The sequence below is a fragment of the Anabrus simplex genome, chromosome X, assembly GCF_040414725.1.
Source record: "Anabrus simplex isolate iqAnaSimp1 chromosome X, ASM4041472v1, whole genome shotgun sequence".
In the NCBI taxonomy this organism is placed as follows: Eukaryota; Metazoa; Arthropoda; class Insecta; order Orthoptera; family Tettigoniidae; genus Anabrus; species Anabrus simplex.
The window spans coordinates 219,094,486-219,116,513 of NC_090279.1; the positions used below are offsets into that span (position 1 = coordinate 219,094,486).

A 22,028-nucleotide genomic window follows, 5' to 3' on the forward strand; every position below is an offset into this window, starting at 1 on the left:
AATAAAAATCTATGAGTGTGGTGTTAATAATACATACATAATGTGACAACATATTTTCAAGGCTATATGCTAGATATTAAGAAAGTTTACAAGTTAATAAGTAATAGAATCATTACCAGCACTTCATCATGTATTCTTCTGTACTGTAGAAGCAGCTACTCAACAGGAGATTTTTTTAAAGCTGTGGTAAATGAGCTGACGGGACTAATATATTTAATCTTATTTGGAAGCTTATTATACAGTCTGATTCCAACAGAGTCTACATGTCTCAAGGCAATGGTTTTACTCTTCTGCTCAATAAACATATTTCTTGTTCGCGTCTGGTAATTGTGATTGTCAAAATTCTTTCTGAAGTGATCAATATTTTTTTTCACGTGTAGAATGCATTGCATGATGTATATGCTTGGTACTGAGAGTATCCTTAGTCTCTTAAATAATGGTCTGCAATGATCTAACCTGTTATGTCTCGATATAATTCTGATAGCTCGTTTCAGTATTAAAAAAATAACATCAATATTTGATTTGTAGCAGCCCCAGCGACCAATAGCATAAGTGATGACTGACTGGAAATATCCAGAATATGCTATTCTAACATATTCTTCACTACAACTATTAGACAAAACCCTTACGGAAAAACAAACAGAACTCGGAGGCTTCCCTATTTTTTTAATATGACAATCCCATCTTAATTTTTCATCTATATGGACAGCTAAAAATTTTGTGGTCAGTGTATTTTCAGTTGCATTTAATATAAGGTTGTGGTTTTTTCAGTTTTGTCATGGTAGTTAGATGCCTTGAATTCCATGTATTGGGTGTTTTTTAGGTTCAGTGTTAATTTGTTTTTCCTGAACCATGATTCTAACCTAGACAGGACTGTATTTGCTGCAGTTTCTATAGACATACGGTCAGGATTATTAATAATTATGTTTGTATCATCAGCATACAGAACTGCAATTTCTACTTGATTGTTGTGAGGAAGATCATTTATTTAGATCAAGAAAAGAACAGGCCCCAAAATACTACCCTGCGGAATACCTAAGTCTATGTTTTTTACCTGAGAATGATATGTCTCATTATGCCCTTTACTGTTACAATGTGTAATTTCAACAAACTGGGATCGTTCATCCAGGTATGTCATTGACAATTCCTCTGATATAATTTGCACAGCAGTATTTCATGATCAACAGTACCAAATGCCTTTGAAAGGTCAAGAAATAGTCCTATCACATTTTCATCATTATCGAGAGCATTTACGACCAACTGTGTAAAATGCGATAAAGCAGACAAAGTACTTCTGCCAGCTCTGAACCAGTGTTGTGCATTATTTAACAAGTTATATTTGATTAAAAATTTAGTAAGCCAATCTTTCATAGCACATTTAAATATTTTTGAAATAACAGTAAATATTAGTATTGGTCTGTAATTATAAATTGTCTTCTTTTACAACATTTGATATTCAGATGTCTTTTAAGTTTACTTGGCACTTGTCAGTTGCATGTCGAACAATCGACCTTAGAATATGCCAGAACAAAGATGTAATGGTTTTACAACTGCAAACTGTGTACTCGCAACACCAACTTGTTGGTTACTTTTTTTTTTTTTAAAGAAGAAAACCATTATTCTTAAGTTAATATAACGTAAAAGTTTTTCCAGTCTCTCCAACACTATAAGCCAATCGTGATCCAGCTCCGGGCACCATTCCTTCTTCCTCTATTCAACAAGCATTTTTCCTTCTTAATGTGTTCCAGTCCAGATTTCTTCTAATTATGCTATTCTTGATTATTTTTAACCGCCTTAGTCTGGGTCTCCCTCTTGCCCTCGCTCCGTCTGTCTTCATCCACTTTGGCTTCCTTCCCTCTTCCATCCTCTTAACGTGTTCAACCCCCCTCTCCATTCTCTTGTAAAGCAGATTTCCTTCCTGACCACCTCATTTCTTACTGTTTTCTTCCTTGTTTTTCCTATCATACTTCTAAGAGATTTAATTTCACTGGCCTGGATTTTATTCTCCTGTGTTTTTGTCACTGTCCAGGTCAGTACATCTTATACATCACCTCCACACCAGATTTCTCACACTCTGGCATTTCCCAGTTGAATGCCTTTTACTGATCCCCAATGCTGTGCGGTTAGGGGCGCGCAGGTGTGAGCTTGCATCCTGGAGATAGTGGGTTTCAACCCCATTGTCTGTAGCCCTGAAGATGGTTTTCCGTGGTTTCCCATTTTCACACCAGGCTGTACTTAAGGCCATGGCCGCTTTCTTCCCACTCCTAGCCCTTTCCTATATCATTGTCGCCATAAGACCTATCTGCGTCGGTACAACATAAAAAAGAAGGAAAAAAAGAAAGTCTCAAGGTCAAGCCCTGCATCAGTTCGCTTTCCAAGTACATAAACCTCTCCACAATTTTTATAATTCCTTTCCTATCCTTTCCTCCTCTAGTCAACAGCATTGTCATTCTCTTTTCCGTGTTGATTTTCACTTCATAATTTACAATAATCTCACTCAACATGTGCTCCCTGTCCCCGTATTTTACCTTTGTCTCCTTCACAATTTTGTCCCTAACCGTTGCGAATAACACTTCCTTGTCGTAGTCCAGTTTCATTCCAAAACCACTCTGTCCTCCTCACATGTGTCTGGACACTGCCTGCACATATTCTATCATTTGTTTTCCAAACCCTTTCTGTTGCATTACTTTCATACCTTTGCTCTGGGTACACTATCGTAAGCCTTTTCTAAATCAAGGAACGTCATCACCATACCTCTTACGAATTCTCAATGTTTTTCCATTAACTGCCTCATACTTAAGATGATGTCAGTCTTCCATTTTGAAAGTCGTATCGCTCTTCTTGTAATTGTCCTTTCACCTTTTCTAGTATCCTTTCAAATATTTTTGCTCCCTGAGATATGAGTGTGATTCCTCGGTAATTATCGCATATCTTGTCCCCCTTCTTAAATATCTGTATTATTACTCCCTTACTCTTGCTATTTGGTACAGATTCTTCTTTTGAAATACATCTAAGAAGCCTATACAGCCACTGTAGATCAACAGGTCCAGCTGCTGTTATTGTTTCCACATACAGTTCATCCAATCCTGGTGCTTCTCTCTCTTCCATCAATCTGACAGCAGTTTCCACCTCTTCCATTGTGATTTCAGTCTCTGGTTCTGTTTTGTCAGAGCCCGCCTCTATCATAGTCATATTCACTGTGAATGCTGGAGTGTATAAATATTGATAACAGAAAAAAATAATGTGCACACTTAGTTGGTGTTCTGTGCTTATTCATAATAGATGAACCAGTGAAAGGGTTCTTGTAACCGAAGTAGGAATTTTCAAAGGGCAGTGAAGAACTTCTTTACAGCAGGATCCTCACTTTAGTGTGCTACTGTATGTTGTGCTTTTATCGCTTGTAAAGTGTTTGGAATTAACAGTTTTATGACTAAGAGAAATGTGTGATATTTTGTTTCTGCTGCCTTCCCTGTTGTTGTGTGTCCATTGCTGTACAGCCAGGCAGTAATATGTGCTAATAACAACTATGAATATGTTTATTTGTCAAAGTAAACCTTCTGCTTATTAAATTTGCTTATAATTTAATAAAACTTGTGATTCACTGTTTAAAAAAAATTTCCCTAGAAGGATAAATGCAACGAGATGCAGCTGTAATGAGTAGCGAGTAATGCTCACGCAGGAGAGCAGCAATCTTGATAGAAGAAAAAACATAGTGCCTTTTAACAGTGAGCAATGTGTGATTCCGTTATGTGTGCTCTATCTTGTTCCAGGCGTGGGAAAATCACATTCTCCGCAACAAATCTATCATAGTGGATTTGTTCCACGGACAGCTGAAGTCGAAGGTAACGTGTAAGGTGTGTGGACACGAGAGCGTGCGGTTTGATCCTTTCAACTACCTGTCGCTGCCTCTGCCGATGGAGAGTTACATCCACGTCCAGGTCATCGGTGAGTTTCCCACCAGTTACATTGTCTCCTATCATTCTGTAACACATTTGACCTCAGTTGCTTCTTACATGGTAGAGGTGATTAAGCTAATAACTTCAGTATATTCCTACAGTCTAATTTCCAGAAAAAGTGTAAAGGTAGCCTTTTAAATATTAATATTGCTATAGACACACAATAGTGTGTAGTGTGTGAGTATGCTTCAGTAAGGATTGAGGCAGTGATACCTAGCTGCTTTTTTAAAAATGGAACTATACCATGCATACATAGTTGGTCGTAATTATTTCTACAGTCACACGTGGAGTACTGAAGAGAGGCACTGTAAGACTTCTTCCTGCCTAAATTGTTATCTTTATTACTGGTCTTCTACATGATACATTATTATATTTTCTTTGTTATATTCAACTAACAAGCACGATTGAACTTGTTTAGCTGATGTCGCTGCCTTTTTCTTCTCCCAAAATGTCCTCATCTCCTTGCTGTGGGTTTTCTTGCGATCTTCTGATCAGATTTTGTTGGTGGTAGTGCTTGGATGATGTTTAAAGCGGTGATTGTCGACTAATTTTCTGAACTTAGATCTGTCTAAAACAATGTCGTATGTGATGCCTATTTCCTGAAGCTCTTCTCCAACTTCATTGATAGGGGGTTCAGAATTCTTTTGGTCAATCTCTGACTACTCATTCTGAGAATACCGTATTTATTCGTGTATTAGACCCCATTTTCCCCTCTTTTACAGCCAGAAATGTGGGGCGGGGGGGTTAATATGCGTTAACCTCAAATTTTGTTCAGTGAACACATGACTTCTAGGCTATAAAGAGCTACAAATTGTACCTGTAAACATTCTGCACTATTCTTTAAGAAACTTATGAATGTATTTGAGTTATACTGGCTATTTTTGCTGGAAGACAGTATTTATAAATGTAAAAAGACAATAAGTGGAGAACACTACTTTTAGGCCTAGGCCTATAAGTCAGTGTTTTAATTACTCTTATATCACGTCATTTGTTACATCTCATTAATTCCTCTGTTGAGGTTGACGTCAGGAAGGGCATACGGTTGTAAAAATGCACTACGAAGATTCGTCTCGGTTCATATTCAGTCCTGTAGAGAAAAGGGATAAGGGTATCGTATTATGCAATATTGATACAAAATAACTTAATAGTCTCTGTGAGTTGAGAGTAGGCCTACCACACAGTATACCTGATCACTGTTTTAATTTGAATTATCATCTTGCGCCGCCAACTTCCCTGCGACCGGTGTGACGTCATCTTCACAGCCATCTCGTCAGCCATAGCAGGCAGCAGCAGCCCTGCAATCGAGAGCATTCGAGGTGACGTCTTTTTGAACCTTTTAAAAATGGTTTCTTTCCGGACTACAGAGTCCAGACATTGTGAATATATTCCCCAAATAGTTTCTGGAGATGGTCTCTTATATTTCCAGTTGGTGTATGTGTAGCAGAAGCCACTCCTTTCGAATAAAGCCGTGTACAAAGCTTGCCAAACCACCAGCGTATCTTATGAGTTGTATTTCCAAATGTAAAACATAGTGACTGGAAGCATTCTTCTGATAACTGTGGCTCTTGAAAGTCAGACCCTTATTTTTAAGTATATTTTCTGCTTGTTCTCTACATTTATCACATCAGGATTTACCTGAACAACTATAAATGATATAAGAGAGACCACATTGTTTAGGTTAGGTATGCTATCGCCCGGATAGTGCCAAAAGTTCCATGGTGGACAGAATAAGTAACAGGAAATTTTGCCACATTTACAGATATCTACAGGAATAGCGGTAATTCGTTTTATCATCATGATGTTTAATTTTGTACGTTCGTTGTCTCCATTTTTTTATTAACGCATACCCTAGTATGTTTTGTTTACCGTCTCCGAAAATCGTTAAAAGTAAGCGGAAACGTAAAATTATAATTTATTTATTTATTCATTCATTCATTTATTAGTTTGTTTGTTTGTTTGTTTGTTTGTTTGTTAATCGGCCAACTATCGGCTCAAATGTTGTAAATTACTTCAAATTTTGAGATGGTCCATAGAGATCCTATTTGAAACTGTTCTTCAACTTCTATTCTACAACTTCATATCCTCAACGTGTTCTACAACTTCACCATATGCCTCTGACTTTCGTCTTTTATCTTAAAGATCATGATTAACTTCGGATCTCTCGACTAACTTTGACTTTTATTCTCTCTTCTTAACTTTGATAATATACGATTTTTCGCCATCGTCTAATTGTAACCGCCAGACTATCAACTTTATTTTTATGCAATCTTACTACTTGTTGTATAACAATCTGTTGTTTTATCCATTGCACTTATTTTAGCAGCCTTCTAATGTTAATTTTGTTAATACTTCCACTATTATATCTCATCACATTGTATTTTTAAACCATCATTGTTATTTTTAATGTTATTTTACTTCAAATCTCTTCAAGATTTTAAAATTCATTTCATTATTACATGGTATTTAGACGCTTATTTTTAATTTAAGGTGGCTGATGATGCCTTCAGGGAAGGCGAAACATGTACCACTATTAGTTAACAAATTTATGTAAATCATCCAAGATGATTTTGTATTGATTAGGTGGTCTAATAAATAACTTAATGTTATTATTTCAATCAAATATCATCAATACGGACCAAAAATGATATTTATTACATGTAATGATAGAGCCAAGTCGAGGAACCACAACTGAACCACCAATTACATGGCTTGAGGTTGAAAATGCGCTCAAGAGCATGAAGAAAGGAAAGGCAGTGGGCATAGATGAGCTAAGTGCAGATATGCTGAAAGCAGCGGGAATTCCAGGAATCCAATGGCACTACAGACTGCTCAACAAGATATGGGAGGAAAATACTATTCCAGAGGACTGGAAGATGGGCATCACTGTACCTCTGTTCAAGAAAGGAAGCCGACGAAAATGTACTAATTACCGTTGTATCACACTATTGTCTCATGTCCTGAAAATATTGGAAAAAATAATAGAGACCAGAATCCGAGATATTGTTGAACCAATTTTGGAAGAAGAGTCGTATGGTTTCAGACCAGGAAGGTCAACTACAGACCTTATATTTCCACTTAGGATGCTAATGGAAAAATACTGGCAGAAGAACAAGCCTTTATTTCTAATATTTTTGGACATTGAGAAAGCGTATGACATTGTACCAAGGGAAAGAATTTGGCAATGCATAAAAGAACTTCAAGTGCGAGACAGCCTCATAGACAAAGTGAAAATGTTGTATAGTGGGAATAGAAGTTGTATTCGAGTAGGATGTGGTTTGTCGGACTGGTCTGAAACAAAGGGATGAGTGGAGCAGGCCAGCTCATTGTCACCACTTCTATTTATTATTGTAATGAAATCTATTAAAAGGGAAGAACATGGAGATATCAAAGACACATTTGCAGATGATGCGATCTGGAGTGACTCAGGAGAGGAATTGGGAGAGAGAATGCAAAGCTGGAATGAGGAGTTTAAGAAATATGGTTTAAACCCAGTTTTCAAATATTTGGGTAGCGTTATATTAAATGACAACCTAGCAAAACATGAGGTGAACAATCGAATCAATAAGGCAACACAATTTTACCACCAGGTAAGACACCTGCTGTGGGATGAGCAAATACCCATGAAAACAAGTCCTATTATACACCAATTCTTACATACAGTCTCGAAACCACAACACTGACCAATAGAGATAATTCCAAACTTCAGGCAGGTGAAATGAAATTCCTACGCACTATTATCCAGAAAACCAGAAAAGACAAGATTAGGAATGAGAAAATTAGAGAATAAGTAGGAATAGATGATTCTCTCCTCAATAAGATTCAGATATCATGACTGAAGTGGTTTGGTCACATGAAGAGGATGCCAGTAAACAGAACTGCAAGGAAGGAATTTGACAGAAAGGTAGAAGGAAGATGACCCATGGGAAGGCCACGAAGGAAATGGATAGATTTAGTTAAGAATGATGTACTGCTGAGAGGTCATGGTTGGGACAGGTTGGTGGAAGAGGAATGGTACAAGGACGGGATGAGATGGAGGAGGCTCATATACCACACCCGGGAAACTGGAGATGGTTTAGGATGATGATGAAAGACAAGGACCACGAAGGGAGTGGAAATGAAAGATTCCCTGGGCCTCGAGTGCTCTAATACTGTAGGGGTTGGAAAAGAACAAGAGTTACCAAGGGAGGTGATGAGATAGATGAAAGTGAGGAGCCTGGCACAATTAAGTGTAAGCAATGCCAGGACTCGGCTAAGGGCACCGTGTTCGCCAACCCACGCTCCCAAGATTAGAGCCCCCTGGGGCCCCTTTCAGTCGCCTCTTACGACAAGCAGGGGATACCATGGGTGTTATTTTACTGTCCCCACCCACGGGGTGCTGCCTTTATCATACGCGAGGTGAGATCATATTGGTACTGTCTAATTGTTGTTCATGTCAGTTATTAAAAATAAGTCAGCACAGGTGATTTTGCAGACAGACTTTATCTCAGCACACTTGAGATCTGAACAGTAACTGTTGGATAAAGGTAAGGGGATTGAGGAGTGAAGACACAAGAAGATCACTGTTGTGTTAATGTGTGGAATAAAAGAATTGAGGCTTTGGGAATGAAAATGAGAAAAGGAACAAAAGAGAGGTTGTGAATGGCTGACTGTTGAAGGTACCAGTAGCAGAGTATAGTTCTTTGATTACTGTACGACTGAAAACCCTTTACAAAAGCTACTTTCCACCAATCCTGACGTGTGATGACCACCGAGGTCCAGGCTAGCGAAATGAAGTTCTTGCAAAATATCCTGGAGGAAACAGTGAAACGTGGGCACCTTCAGAGGGAACACCAGGACAAGTGCTTGAAATGAAAGTAAAAGGCAGCTCTTGAAAGAAGAGTGAGAGAGTGGAGGAGCAGTGGAAAGACATAGCAGATGGAAGGCCCTACCCAGTTGAACCCAAACCTACAGGAGAAGAGAAAGAAGAAGATTCCTATATTTGTGTATATGACTTCATGTGTCGCTTCATCACTACATTGGTTCTTGTGGGGCTGTGTTTGTGTTGTTCTTATTTGTTCAGAATGGACTCTGTCAGTTCCGTACCAGCATCACATGGTAATCTGTTGTTGCAGTGATCCGTCTGGACGGTTCAGTTCCTATCAAGTACGGTCTGCGGCTCAACATGGACGAGAAGTACAGCAGCATCAAGTCGGCGTTGGCTCCTCTGTGTGGAGTTCCTGCTCATTTGCTGAGGTTAGCTGAGGTGACGGCTGCTCAGATCAAGGTCAGTCTCCAGGATTTATACTTGCCACTGGTAACTTTCTGTATGATTGTATTGATGATAAAAGAATGCCTCGTTGGCTTGAACATAAGAAGACTGAATTTTTCATAGGTATTTACAAAAATAATTAAATAATGAATATAATTAAACCATATTCAAGCTCTCCTGTAACTGAGATAGTTTAAGAAGTCCTAAAGCAAATCTAAGAACGAGTATTTTATTTAAAATTTGTGGGGTTCCTTCAGTTTTATTATGCGACACTGATAGGTGCAAATTTATCGGCGTAATCTGCCAGTAGGGATAGTTACGTTATGAACACATCATTTCTTTCCACTACCCCGCGTTTGTCTTAAATTAAGTTACCAGAACTTTTAACGTATGCCTTCATTGTAATAACTTTGCGACTTATAGATAACCCCAGTTTTGTCTCTCGTGCACAAATCCAGTAACAGGCCTATCAGTTTCGTTCAATTTCTTCACTCTGTATGCTTATCTTTACGTTCCAGCATTCGTAAACTTTTCTTAGTCTTTTCACCAATGTTATGCATTACACAAGGAAATGCTAGTCTTTTTCGTAGGCACTACTACCTCTGCTGATCATGGTATCGCTGATCTACAGAGGAAGCTAAAATTGCTATAAACTGTATTTTGTTTGTTTCTTTTTGTAGAACATCCCACCAGATGATCAGAAGATCAAGACTCTGGTAGGTGGCTCACTGTACGCCTACGAACTGCCGGACATGGGCTCAGTGTGTGGCGAGGAGGAGAGACTGTCTCTGTGCTCGCTGCGATCGCAGAGAGAGGCGCAGACCTTCACTGCCATCCAGCGGTCCATCCAGCCGCGGACACAGCCACCGTCTGCTGGTGAGTCTTCCTGAAATGAAATGTTGTATGTACAGAGATAGGAGACGGCCCTTGACAAGCTCGTTTCTGTTTCCCAGTTTCATTGAGGGGCCTTGAGTCTTGATGTGGGAAGTGTGGGATAAGAAGAAAGATGGATAAACATGGAAAAAGGGAAGAGATGAATACAGGTGCTAAAAGATCAGGAACACAGGACATGGAGAAGAACTAAATATGCTGGTTCACAGTTTGGGTTGTATACAGAAGATGGTCGGCAGCCTTTAAGATGATTTTGCATGGTTACCAATTTTTACACCAGACAAGTGTAGATAAGGCGTCGGTCAGTTCCTTCTCAAGTCCAGCCCACTGCTATCCTATCATCACTAAAGAAACCTATCTGAGTTGGTGCAACCTTAACCACCTTCAAAACAGTTTTGTATTTTGTAGTTCTTGCTAATATTCCAGTTGTCCATTTATCATCTCGGAAAGCCCCAAAAGTCATAATGCTTGTTCTGAAAAGGTTTTGTTTGTGCGCATATTGCTCAAGCAATGTTCAGTACTCACAGCTATCAAGATATAGTGCGTGCAAAACAATCTGAACTTGTGGTGGTCAAGTACAAGGTGTGTGAGAGAAAGGTAGGTGGGGGCAGTTAACATTGGAAAACTCCTCAGGGGTTCCAGGCACGATGGAAAGACTAGTGGTGCTGATTTACTTGGATCTTGTAGCAAAACAGAGGAACTTATATCACCAGTAACTGTTCTTTTTTATTACATAAAATTTCCCGTAAGCTTGAAGTGGACTGAAGTAATTAGCAATGGGATCAGGATTCATTTCTAGTTCCTGTATGTTGGCAGGACAGGTGAAGAAGTAATGTTGCAAGGACTCAGTCAACTGATCCTCTCATAGGAACCCCCCAAGTTCTCAAAGGCAATGGGCTGAAATAGGCACTCGCTTACCTTTAGTTTAGTGACTTAGTCAGGCCACAGATGGTGCAGCAGATAACTGCTACGAAGTTGCTGAGAAAATGGCTGGGCACAAGGGTTGTGTCAGCAGTGTGTTACTATCAGAACAGGTAGTAATGAGAGTTAGCTGATGGAATCATAATCCCTCCATTTGTGGTTCTTAAAAGAAGACACTTCCAAAAAGAAACTTGCCATTGATATTTTCATTCAAGTCCGAGAATCCAGTTGGAAGGACAGTGTGCTACTCGTAATTAGGACGTGGGTGAAGTGTGTTTGGCAACGTTGCCCGGAAGCTTCACTGCAGATTTGCTGGACAGTTATCACAGCCACTCAACAGATGCTGTAAAGGAAGTGATAACGAAAGGAAACAACTACCTTGCCCAAAATGCCAGAGGGCTGATGTCCATGCTTCAGTCTTGGATGTTTGTGCAAAGCTGCATTGAAACAGTTCTACACAAAGTGGATGACAACTTCCTGTGATCACGTTCTTCGTTGTGTACGGACCGTAGATGTTCTTAATTTTTGTTTCAGCCAATGTAGCGTCAGTTAAATGTGGTCAGATACTCCGGTGGATATCGTCTAGATACTCGCACTGGACTTCACTCTGTTATGATGAGGTTAGGATGTGTGTGAATTAACAGCCAACCATCGCATGTGATTATCTTTGGGTCCTCCTCGCTAATGCACATAGTATGAATGTAGCAAGGAAATAGATGCACATTTCACTTGGCAGATATAGGAGGGATCCAAGGGAAGTTCATATTGCACATGAATCGGTGTTATAAGCCACGTGACGAAAAGCTAATGTAAATGGGGACAGATGTACAGTACTTGTACTGATACCCTTGTGTGTTTCATTTCTAATTCCAGCTTGCACGGCAGGTAGTGGCAGCTTGAGGCCTTGTGGTGGGAGCGGGGAGGCGGACGCCCCCGGGAGGTTGCTGGACGAGCTGACGACCACCACCACCACCACCACAATCGCCAACCCTTCGGAGGTAAGGTGGCACTCCAGCCTGTGCATGCCTGCAGCGTTCTTGTGCTTCAAGGTATGGCCCTAAAATATCTTCCTTTCTCTAACTCCTCGGGTATGCTCTGCTTACGCCAAGTTGTTAGGTTTAAAGGCCCGTCTAATCTGTCAGAGGTTTCACATCTACACACTTCTCTGCACCATCTGCGTCTTGGGCTTCGTCTGTCCACGACATTGTTATCTTGTCCTCCTGTTCCTGGACATCATTCATGAAGATATGGTGGGAGAAAGTTATTTGGTAGCATACAGCAAATTCGTGGATAATGAAAATTTAGAAAATACCAATATACGAGGGTTAGGGCAAAAGTCATTGCAACTTTATTTTTCTTGCGGATATGTAAGCAGATCAGCCGGCCCCGTGGTGTAGGGGTAGTGTGCCTGCCTCTTATCCGGAGGTCCTGGGTTCGATTCCCCGCCTGGTCAGGGATTTTTACCTGGACCTGAGGGCTGGTTCGAGGTCCACTCAGCCTACGTGATTAGAATTGAGGAGCTATCTGTCGGTGAGATAGCGGCCCCGGTCTAGAAAGCCAAGAATAACGGCCGAGAGGATTCGTCGTGCTGACCACACGACACCTCGTAATCTGCAGGCCTTCAGGCTGAGCAGCGGTCGCTTGGTAGGCCAAGGCCCTTCAAGGGCTGTGGTGCCATGGGTGGTTTTTTTATTTTTTAATGTGAGCAGATCACAAACTGCTCTTTGTTGCGTGGAAGCTATGCAGGCCGGGGGAGAAATGCAAGAGAATGTCACAGTGGATAGGTGGAAGCCCTTCGGAATAATGCCGTCCCATACCTCACAGTTGTATGGTGGGTAGGAAAGTTTCAGCAGGAACATGTGGCAATTGGTGACCCGCAACGCTCGGGATGACATGTCAGTGTGCCATCATTAGGCAGCTCCTGGAGCAAGACAGACAATGGATGCTACTGGAGTTAGTGAGGGCAAGTAACATGGACAAGTGCACCATCCACAGGATATTGCGGACAGAGCTGCAACTGCTGGAAGTAAGCTGTCGCCATCCTGTTGTCAGCGTGCTAGGTGTTCGGAGCATGTTGCATGTCATATCCACCGTTGAACTTCCATCTGTGCGATGCGATTTTGTGCCGAACGGCTATTTTGATGTACGCGCGCTGCTCAACACGGGTTACTTTCATCTCGCACGGCGCTCTCTGTGCTACAGAGCCACCTGTTGTTGTGAATACACACTATGCCTGCATAGCTTCCACGCAACAAATAGCAGTTTGTTATCCACTCACATATCTCGAAAAGAAACAAAACAATAGTTGCAATGACTTTTGCCCCCAATCCTCATATATTTATTCCTCTTTCTCCTTTACACTTATTGAGGGAGCTCCTGGGTCAGACCGTTGGTCTTTGACCTCCATGCACTTCCCGCACCTCCCTGGAGACACGAGAGAGGTGTGTCGCTTCTGATCCACTTCAACGCCTCATATAGGCTATTATTGCGTTGGGCTTGCCACACCCAGAGACATTTTATACCTAACTGCCAGGTTTCAATCCAGAGAACGGGACCAGCACCCAACTAAAGAAGCTCCTCGACCCTTTAGAGAGTCGGGCTGTGAACAAGATGATGATCTCGGCAAGTTACCGTATAAGAGTCACGGCTTGACATAAGAGCAAGTCATTGAATTAAGCTAATTGGAACATCTCTTAAGTCTTCCTGTGTGAACATGTGATATGCTCTATCATCTGATGTGTCACTCTGCCGTCACAAGTAGGTGAACTATGGAAGCCCCAATAATGCAGTATTATCACACATGTCAGAGTCCTGTGTGGTAAATCATAACCTCGTGGGATATGATTGGATCAGTGAGTTTATATAATTACGGAGGTGAGCGTGTCCACTGATGTTTCCGTTCTTCAGTTCCTTGGCTGTTCTTAATACTTTATATCACGGTATATTGGTTTCAGAATAGGTTTTGACTTCAAGGAAGCTTTACCCTGCATGCAACATATGGGACATGCTTTGTAGAGTTCGAGAACGTTTTTGAGAAAAGGGTATGTACTTTTGCCACTGTTGTTCTACTTATATTTGGCAGTTATTTTTAAATGGGCCTTAGGAGGTGAAGGTGGCTGTTATTAAGGGCCATATTGTTAACAATCTCAGATACGCAAATGACTACCAAATACTGAGGAAGGCGTGTGCCATTAATGGGCCATGTTGTGTGAGAAGAGCAATGCCAGTAATAAAATCAACTGATATCCTAGATGTTAGGGCCCTTAAAACAATCTTCATCAGTAATACCAGACAGTACTTCAGAATGTTCCAACTGAGTTCTGCTTCAAAATAAAGACCTATATCAAGAAAGTTAGGCAGGCATTCATAAAATTGAGAAACGTGTAAATCTCCACCTCGAAATTAGATGCTGTGTGTTTTCTACTGTCACCGTAGAGACAAGTGGTGGTACTGCCGTATATCTCTACGTAGAGTGAATAAAGGATTGGAGATTATTGGTGTGTCGAGCTCCTGATGTGGAACAAGTCCTTGAAGACGAGGCATACGAAGAGGAGTTGTTGTTCTCCTGCCATCACCAGATTGGGCAGTTGTCCTTGGTCTCTTGCTGTTGACCTCTTTGCCTTCAGTCTCCCTTCTTTCTCTCTTAGTTTTCCTTCTACTGTCCGATGTACTTGTTTTTACCTTCCTTGTGAGGAGCTTGATTTCCACTGCCTGTATTCTGCTCTCCTCCCTGGAGGTCTTGTCCGAGGGAGGGTCGTATAGCACATCCGTTGGGTTCTCTTATTTCTCTCTCTAAAACTTTCAGTGCCTTTTCGCTTGTTGTGATCAAGGTTTTGTTTTAGTCTCTACATATTATGAGACCCCACTGCACCAAAGTCTTCTTTCAGACATCTGTTCTGTTCTTCCTTTACTAATTCTGTCACTCATTCCCGCCTTGTTGGGTCTGCTTCTCAACAACCACTATGTTTATTATTGGTACCGTACACTACTTGTGTGTTTTTGTCTGGAAGCACTAAGACTGCTTTGTTCGACTCGCAAGGGAACTGTTTGGGTGCGACCAGACAGATTCCAATGATCAAGTAACACATCCTAAATGTAATAATGATGATAAAGCAATGATAGTGATATAATTAATTGCTGAAAAATATCTGGGCAGCTCAGATGAACATGTATCTTAGGGCTTTGTATAATGATATTTTGATCACTCGGATAGAATTTCATACTCTAGAAACCTATCATTCTAACATACGTTGTATATGAACAGAGTAAATGCTCAAACTTTGGATTTAACGGATATAATTTTCCGCAGAAACTGATACCTTGTTGCTTGCAGTTGCTTGGCCTTTCTTACATGGAAGTATCGCAACCTGGGAGTAACTGGATCAGACAATGAACTGTCTCAAGTAGGGAAAATACTGGGCCAAATCAGAACTGAAGTCCTTGTTGCCCTTTCTAGTCGCGTTGTTGACAAAGGATACTTTCGTAAACTCTGGCTATCGAACGCTATGTGGAAGGGTAACGTGAGTGAGTTATAAGTGTTTGAATACGTAGTATAGTCCAGATCTCTGGGACTTAGCGGAACAGTTGTAATCCATGCAGCGTAGGAACAAGCTCAGACGTCTACGTCTACGTCTGGACCTGATGTGGTGCCACTTGATCTTGTTTGGACAGCGCTCGGAGCACGTCAAGCAGGAATCATTTGGTGTCTGTGCATGGACACAGTAATGTCAGACATCAAAACACCTCATCCATGGACGATCTTATGTGCGGTCGATGTGTTTCTTGCCCATACATCTCGTCAGAACTTAAAAGGAACAATCACTTGGGTGAAAATGGTCTGCAGCTTAATACTAACTTGCATGTGACTGGCACCATGAGGGTTAACGGTATAGATCTTGTTAAAACACGAGACGCTTCTCGATGCTCGAGCACAAGTAAACTCCATGTGGTCAACAGAGTTCTCTGTCGCAAGAAGCTACATTGGACTGCGGATGTAAATCGCACCAGGTTTGGACAAGATGGAAAGAGCTTGTCCCAGGTGGCATGGACATGTCCAGTCCAGTCCAACCCACTTTCATGGTCTCGAGGTCTGACCGTAACAGGACCAAACAGAGAATAGCGTGCAATGTAGTCAACCCTGTATCGTAGCAGGAAATAATTGTAGCAACAAGAAGAAGAAATACGGATATTGAAAATATTTACAAAATTGTGGAACAGAAATGAACCATAGTACAATTTTAGAGGTTTTGAAACTGAAGAGGGCTGCAATGAGAATGACACTAAAGAACTTGACTACCAAATTCTAATCCGGGAGGAGGCTGCTAAACGTGTTCTTCACAATGATGATTAAGAAGCAAATTCAGCTGGTGCGAATCTGTCACTGGTGACATCTCGTTCATAGGTGCCTTCTGAGATCTGGATGCGACTGCTTATTACAAACAGCAGCTTCAGTCAGTGAATATCAAGAAACAGCATACAGGTGGAAAGCAACTGGAACTTAAAGCTAAATCCACTGTAAAGTGGTATGTATTTAAAATTATTCCTTTAAATACACCAATACCTGTGAGAGTGTCATATTGTAGACACATTGCCCAGGATAACCCTCTCTCAAAATGTTATCTGGTATGAAATGGTGTGTTAATAGATCACTGGTCTGGTCCATCATGAACAGTCCCCTTGTTAGCCCTTTTCAGGTCAGGTTCCCAAAGCAATCGCATACCCCACAATTTAGGTTTTTGCACTCATAAATAAGGCGCATTGTATGGGCACATTATATTTCTTAAATGGCCTCCTTACGCATGGAAAAAGTGAACAATCACAAACTTGCACAATGTTGTGTTTTCTGTGGTATTCCTCAAACTACGCTGCACTGGCCCTCCTGGTTCTCTTTTTGGGCTGATTTTGTTAAGTTTGTCATCTTAAGGTTGGGAACTCTTGTTAATGAAATGAAACAACTTGATTACACAGAAAATGTAGGAGTTTGGATAAGCTTGTTTATATAACCCATTATTATAATACTTTCTAAATATAAAAGCATTTCTTTCACAGGTACACCAGTCCGTTTTTGTACTCGGGCCCAGGGAGGAATTCCTGGATAATTATTTTCCATGAACTCTGCGCAGTACAAGTTTTTTGCCTCTTTGCAACTTGTGATTGCGAATCTTCTTTGTCATTATCACTTATTCCTTCAGACTTGATTACAATATTTTCAGGAAGGAAATAAGTCTTCTTCATCCTTACAGGCAAAATCAGACCTCTCATTTGCATCCTTCATCAAATTTTCGAATATTTCTCACTGTTTAAACACCCCCTGTGGGTGGGGAACACCAACGAAGAATACGCCCACAGTATTCCCCGTCTGTCGTAAGAGGCGACTAAAAGGGGTGACCAAGGGATGATAGAATTAGAACCATGAAACTACTTGTGATTAGTACCATCATGCGGGGAACACCATGGGTCGCCTTTACTCGCAAGTAGTACCACTATGTTAGGTATACAGTAGAGAGCGGTTCACTGTGGGTTTACAGTACCTATGATTAGTACCACTATGTGAGAACACCGTGGGTTTGCATGGTGTTACCTGTGCAACGTACACTATTTGAGTAGTACCACAATGTGTGGAACAAAGTCAGTCTGCGTTACTCATGATTAGTACCGCTACATGAGAAATACCATGGTTCTACTTTCCTAGTGATAAGTACCATTATGAGGGACCGCTGACCTAGATCTTGTACCCCTTTAACCAACAAGCATCATCGATTCAGGATTGTGCTTTGGAAGCAGCCCCTTGGTAAGTATATACTACTTCAGCACAGCTGTGTTCATTGGCTAACAGTTGATTCCCAAATATGCTAGATTTCACACACAGAAATCGAGTATACAAACAAATTCAAGCTTCATTAACATACCCAATAGATGGCAGATACCCTTTATTTTTAAATCATTGCTCAAAGACATAGAGAGTTAAAGATACGACACTCGGAAGTTCGACACGCAAAATATTGCACCGTGAATCTCACGTGTTAGTAACTCACCTACCGTACTTTCTCTGCAAGATATGTTGTTCACATCCTTGCAGAGATAAGCTCCCCTTAATGTTACTGTAACCAGCAGAGCATACAAGAGGATCTCTGAAGTAGTCTAAACATTTCTGAATGGCACAACTTGTTGAGACTGCAGACAGGCAAGAATATTTACATTGAAGCATGTATTCAGTAGATAATTTGTGTACATAATTTCTATACAAAACCTCATGAGCTCATGGAATGAAACATGGCCAAACATAGTTATATCTGAAGGAAGTAATGGACAAGAAAGAAAGAGGTTATAAATAAAGTCGTATTTACAAAGATGAAAGGAACATCTATGGTGGAATCTTGTTGGCATGTGCTCTCATGTCATCTTCTATTTCCACTTCTCAGCTTTTAAGCTCGATTCTGCTTCCTAGCTTCATCACGAGTTCTCAATCATGTAAAAATACTATCTGTTTGAGATGGGCAAATGGTTCCAGTTATTTTTTTTATAGATCTAACTGAAAAATCAGCTTCTTGTCATGTTTGCTCTGTTTGAATTGTTTGGAAATACCAGAACTTTTTAAGGATCAAGGTCAAGTGTTTGTTTGATGACTTGCTCTAGTTTCTTCGCCATTTCCAAACCAGCAGACAAATCACTTGGAGTTTTATTATACTATAGATTGATGACATATGGCCTCTGGTGAGTGACATGCGCGTCGGCCTAGTTAGTGAAGGTTAAAATTCTGTAAAGGCCAGCATGCTAACCAGATCCTTGATGCAGCTTGGCCTTATTTGTAAGAACAGAACAGTACTATAAGATAGATAGTAAAGTTTTTCTATTAAAAAATAAGTTCCCAAAAGGGGACTATAAATTAATTTCACCACTTTCAAATATTATAAAAGTACAAGGGCAAATCAAAAAGTAATTTACACTTGCAAGTTATGGTCATTTATGAAAGCACCTACACATAGCCCCCAAGAGACTGTAAACATTTCTCGGAATGGGTGCGTAGGAATCACCTGGAGAAAGCTGCTTTCACCTCCTCTTCGTTTGGGAATCGTCGTCATGTTGCCATGCCTCCCACTCGAATCGCTGCAACAGTTCGGACGTTTGGCGGGCTGTGTGAGATGTTGCACACCGGCACTCAATTTTCACCACCGCTTTTCTTTAATTGCCTTACGCAACCGGTTCAACGTTTGACAATACAAAGCTGAGTTGATTGTCAGCATAAATTCCACGTGCACCACACCTTCCACTGTTGCCATTACCTTTCTTAATGAAGGTTGGACCTTGGCCTCTTTCGTGGTGGTGGTGTCGTGTGCACCTATTCCATTGATGTTCTCTTTGTTTCAGGGGTTAAGTGGTGGACCCACGCCCCCAGTGAAGATTCACCACAAAAACTTGTTGCCCTCCACAGAATACCGTTGCAAAAATGCCATTGTCGATTGGAAACGTTGTCCTTTGTGAACATCGGTGAGCGGATGTGGGACCCATGTTTGACACAGTTTACAAAATCCAACGTTCTGGTGAACAGTGGAGAACGCACTGCCATGAAAAACGTTCAGCATGCTGGCAATTTCCTGCAGTGTTATGCACCGATTCTCTAATAATCCCATCAACACTGTCGACATTGCAACTGTACTGGACGTAGCAGGCCCGTATTTGTGATATTCATCTGTGAGATCTGTGCATTCGGCGTCAAATTGGTTACACCTCTTTACAATACCTGAGTGAGAAATTGCACGGTCACCACATAGAACTGTGATTTCACAATGTATGTCCATGCAATTGAGCCGTTTAGCACATAGAAATCTGATCGTAGATTGCACCTCCAATTTGGAATATCCATTTTGCCGACCCATTGCTTAAGATGGAACGACGTGGGATATGATGATGATGATGATGATGATGATGATGATGATGATGATGATGATCCAGTTGATGTGGCATTGAGCCTTGCCCGCTCTGCACACACAACACGACGGGTTACTACCCCAATGTTCCTATCAGACGTGTCAGCAGCTTACTCCACATGGGCCACGGTCACGACACTCAGCGTGCTCTCGTGGCGAGCTAGTGTAATTTACTGTTTGATTTGGCTTGGTATAGCCGGCAGTGTATTCAAGAGATGAGTCTCTCGTGCCTCTTCACCACATGGCATTGCAAGTCTCTCGGCTGACCTGCACACTTATCCTTCTGTCACTAAGTACTTTTTCTCGAGTTCATTCATCCAGCATTTGATTCTGTGTGATTTCAATGCATCCTTATTGCTTGAAGGTACCCATCAGCACCAGCCCTACCTGATTCTTATGAAAACTAAGCTAGTCTCTTATCTTTACTAACATGCAATACTGTCCCTTCCATGTTTCCAGTTTATGTTGTGTCATCCAGGTCAAAGATGCAATGTGCAACTCTCCCCCATCTTGTGCTTATTCATCCATATCCTGGGCAAGAGGGGACAGACTTTTCCCTTGTGGATGTCTAGACTCCAGCCTAGAGTTGGCGGCAGGAAGGGTGTCTGGCCAGAAGGCTGAATGTTTGTTCATTTTCATTCCATGTCACTGGAGGTTTGTATATTCCTACTTGTAAATAGTATTTACAGATTTTTTAAAACAAAATATTTAGTTTCTCTTGCTGTACATATGAGCTTTATATGGAATTCTGTACATATGTAAATACCATACATCATTGAAAGGAGGGAAATAGTCATTTCAGTGGTCAATGAAGTAGTGTGGTGGGTGAAACAAACTTTATCTATTTCTAACATTGGAATTACTGAATAAAGCACAATAGTAATTTATTTTACTTTTGCATACGGTTCAGTAAGCTGGGTTGTCTAAAGTAACAGGTGCTTTTCAACCTCTCTGCTGCGGTAGAGTCCAGTCTAACTGAAGGTTCATCATAAAAGCAAACAGGGGACTTGGTTCACATTATAAACTTTCTGTTTGCTGTAACAACGAATTGATGGATGTGTTGTTAGAAATGGGGCGGTGTGTGTGACAAAATTACCTGATAACAGGTCATGTATAGAGAGATAGGAACACCCAAGAGACAGATCAGTCTGGGAAGAGGAGATGTGCTCTCCCCTCTGCTTCCCAGCTTGATCAGGAGGTTGTCTTGATGTGAGAAGTGAGGGACAAGATAAAGATTAGGGCAGGAAGTTGCACTCTTAATTCATGTTTCCCTTTAAATAAGAGAGCACCTGTTACTTCGGGCCTAATTGGAAACTTGTACCGTATTTTTTTTTCCTTTTATGCATGACATTTGTTCCGTTGAAGAGCATGTGGAATGGTGTAGGATTGGTATTGCATAGTAGTCTTACCACATTTTGTAGTTCACAGGTTGTTGTGTGCTCACTCTCTCGAGGCTGAGTGAGGTATGAGCGGCACTAGTAACACCGTGGTGTGTGCATTTCAGTTCGCTTCTGGCCTGGTGAGGAAACCCAGCTCACGTTATCTTCAGTGTTCATTTAAGTCAATTCTTGTTTTCTTCTAATCTGTTAGACATTTTATGAATCTAGGTCAGCCGTGCTTCAACATGATTGAACAAAGTTAGCGGACACTCTCGGAGTAGAGCCAGATTAACAAGGTCAGAGGTTTCTCTGCTCTTTTCATTTCTGCCCCTCCCCCCCCTCTTTCTGTATTCATCATCATCATCCGGAGCAGTTTCCAACCACAGGCTGGGTCTGCCTCTACATTCACCACTTCTCTTCTCTCACTGTCGTCTGTTTCCCACTCTTGCCTCGATGCTCTTCTTTACACCTTTCAACCATCTGTCCCTTGGTCTTCCTCTAGGTCTCCTTCTCTTCATCTCCATTTCTAACATCTTTCTTGGTATCCTCTCTTCTCCCATTCTCTTAACTGCAGCCTTGATTTTTCTATCTTTTCCTATAGCTCATTTACCATTTCCCAAACTCTCTAATTTCTTACTCTGTCCATTCTTGTTAAACCTACTCGACACCTCAGAAACTTCATTTCCACCGCTTGTATTCCCTCTCC

General features: G+C 41.1%; 1 protein-coding gene across 1 annotated transcript in view; it reads left to right on the forward strand.

Moving 5' to 3' along the window:
- The window catches only part of Usp32 (Ubiquitin specific protease 32), a 187,024-nt gene that overhangs the window by 95,040 nt on the left and 69,956 nt on the right, over positions 1-22,028 (forward strand). Inside the window, exons 18-21 of the mRNA XM_068230610.1 lie at positions 3,771-3,945; positions 9,068-9,219; positions 9,885-10,080; positions 11,890-12,065. Coding sequence (XP_068086711.1) covers positions 3,771-3,945; positions 9,068-9,219; positions 9,885-10,080; positions 11,890-12,065 — 699 coding nt within the window. The remainder of the gene's footprint in view (positions 1-3,770; positions 3,946-9,067; positions 9,220-9,884; positions 10,081-11,889; positions 12,066-22,028) is intronic.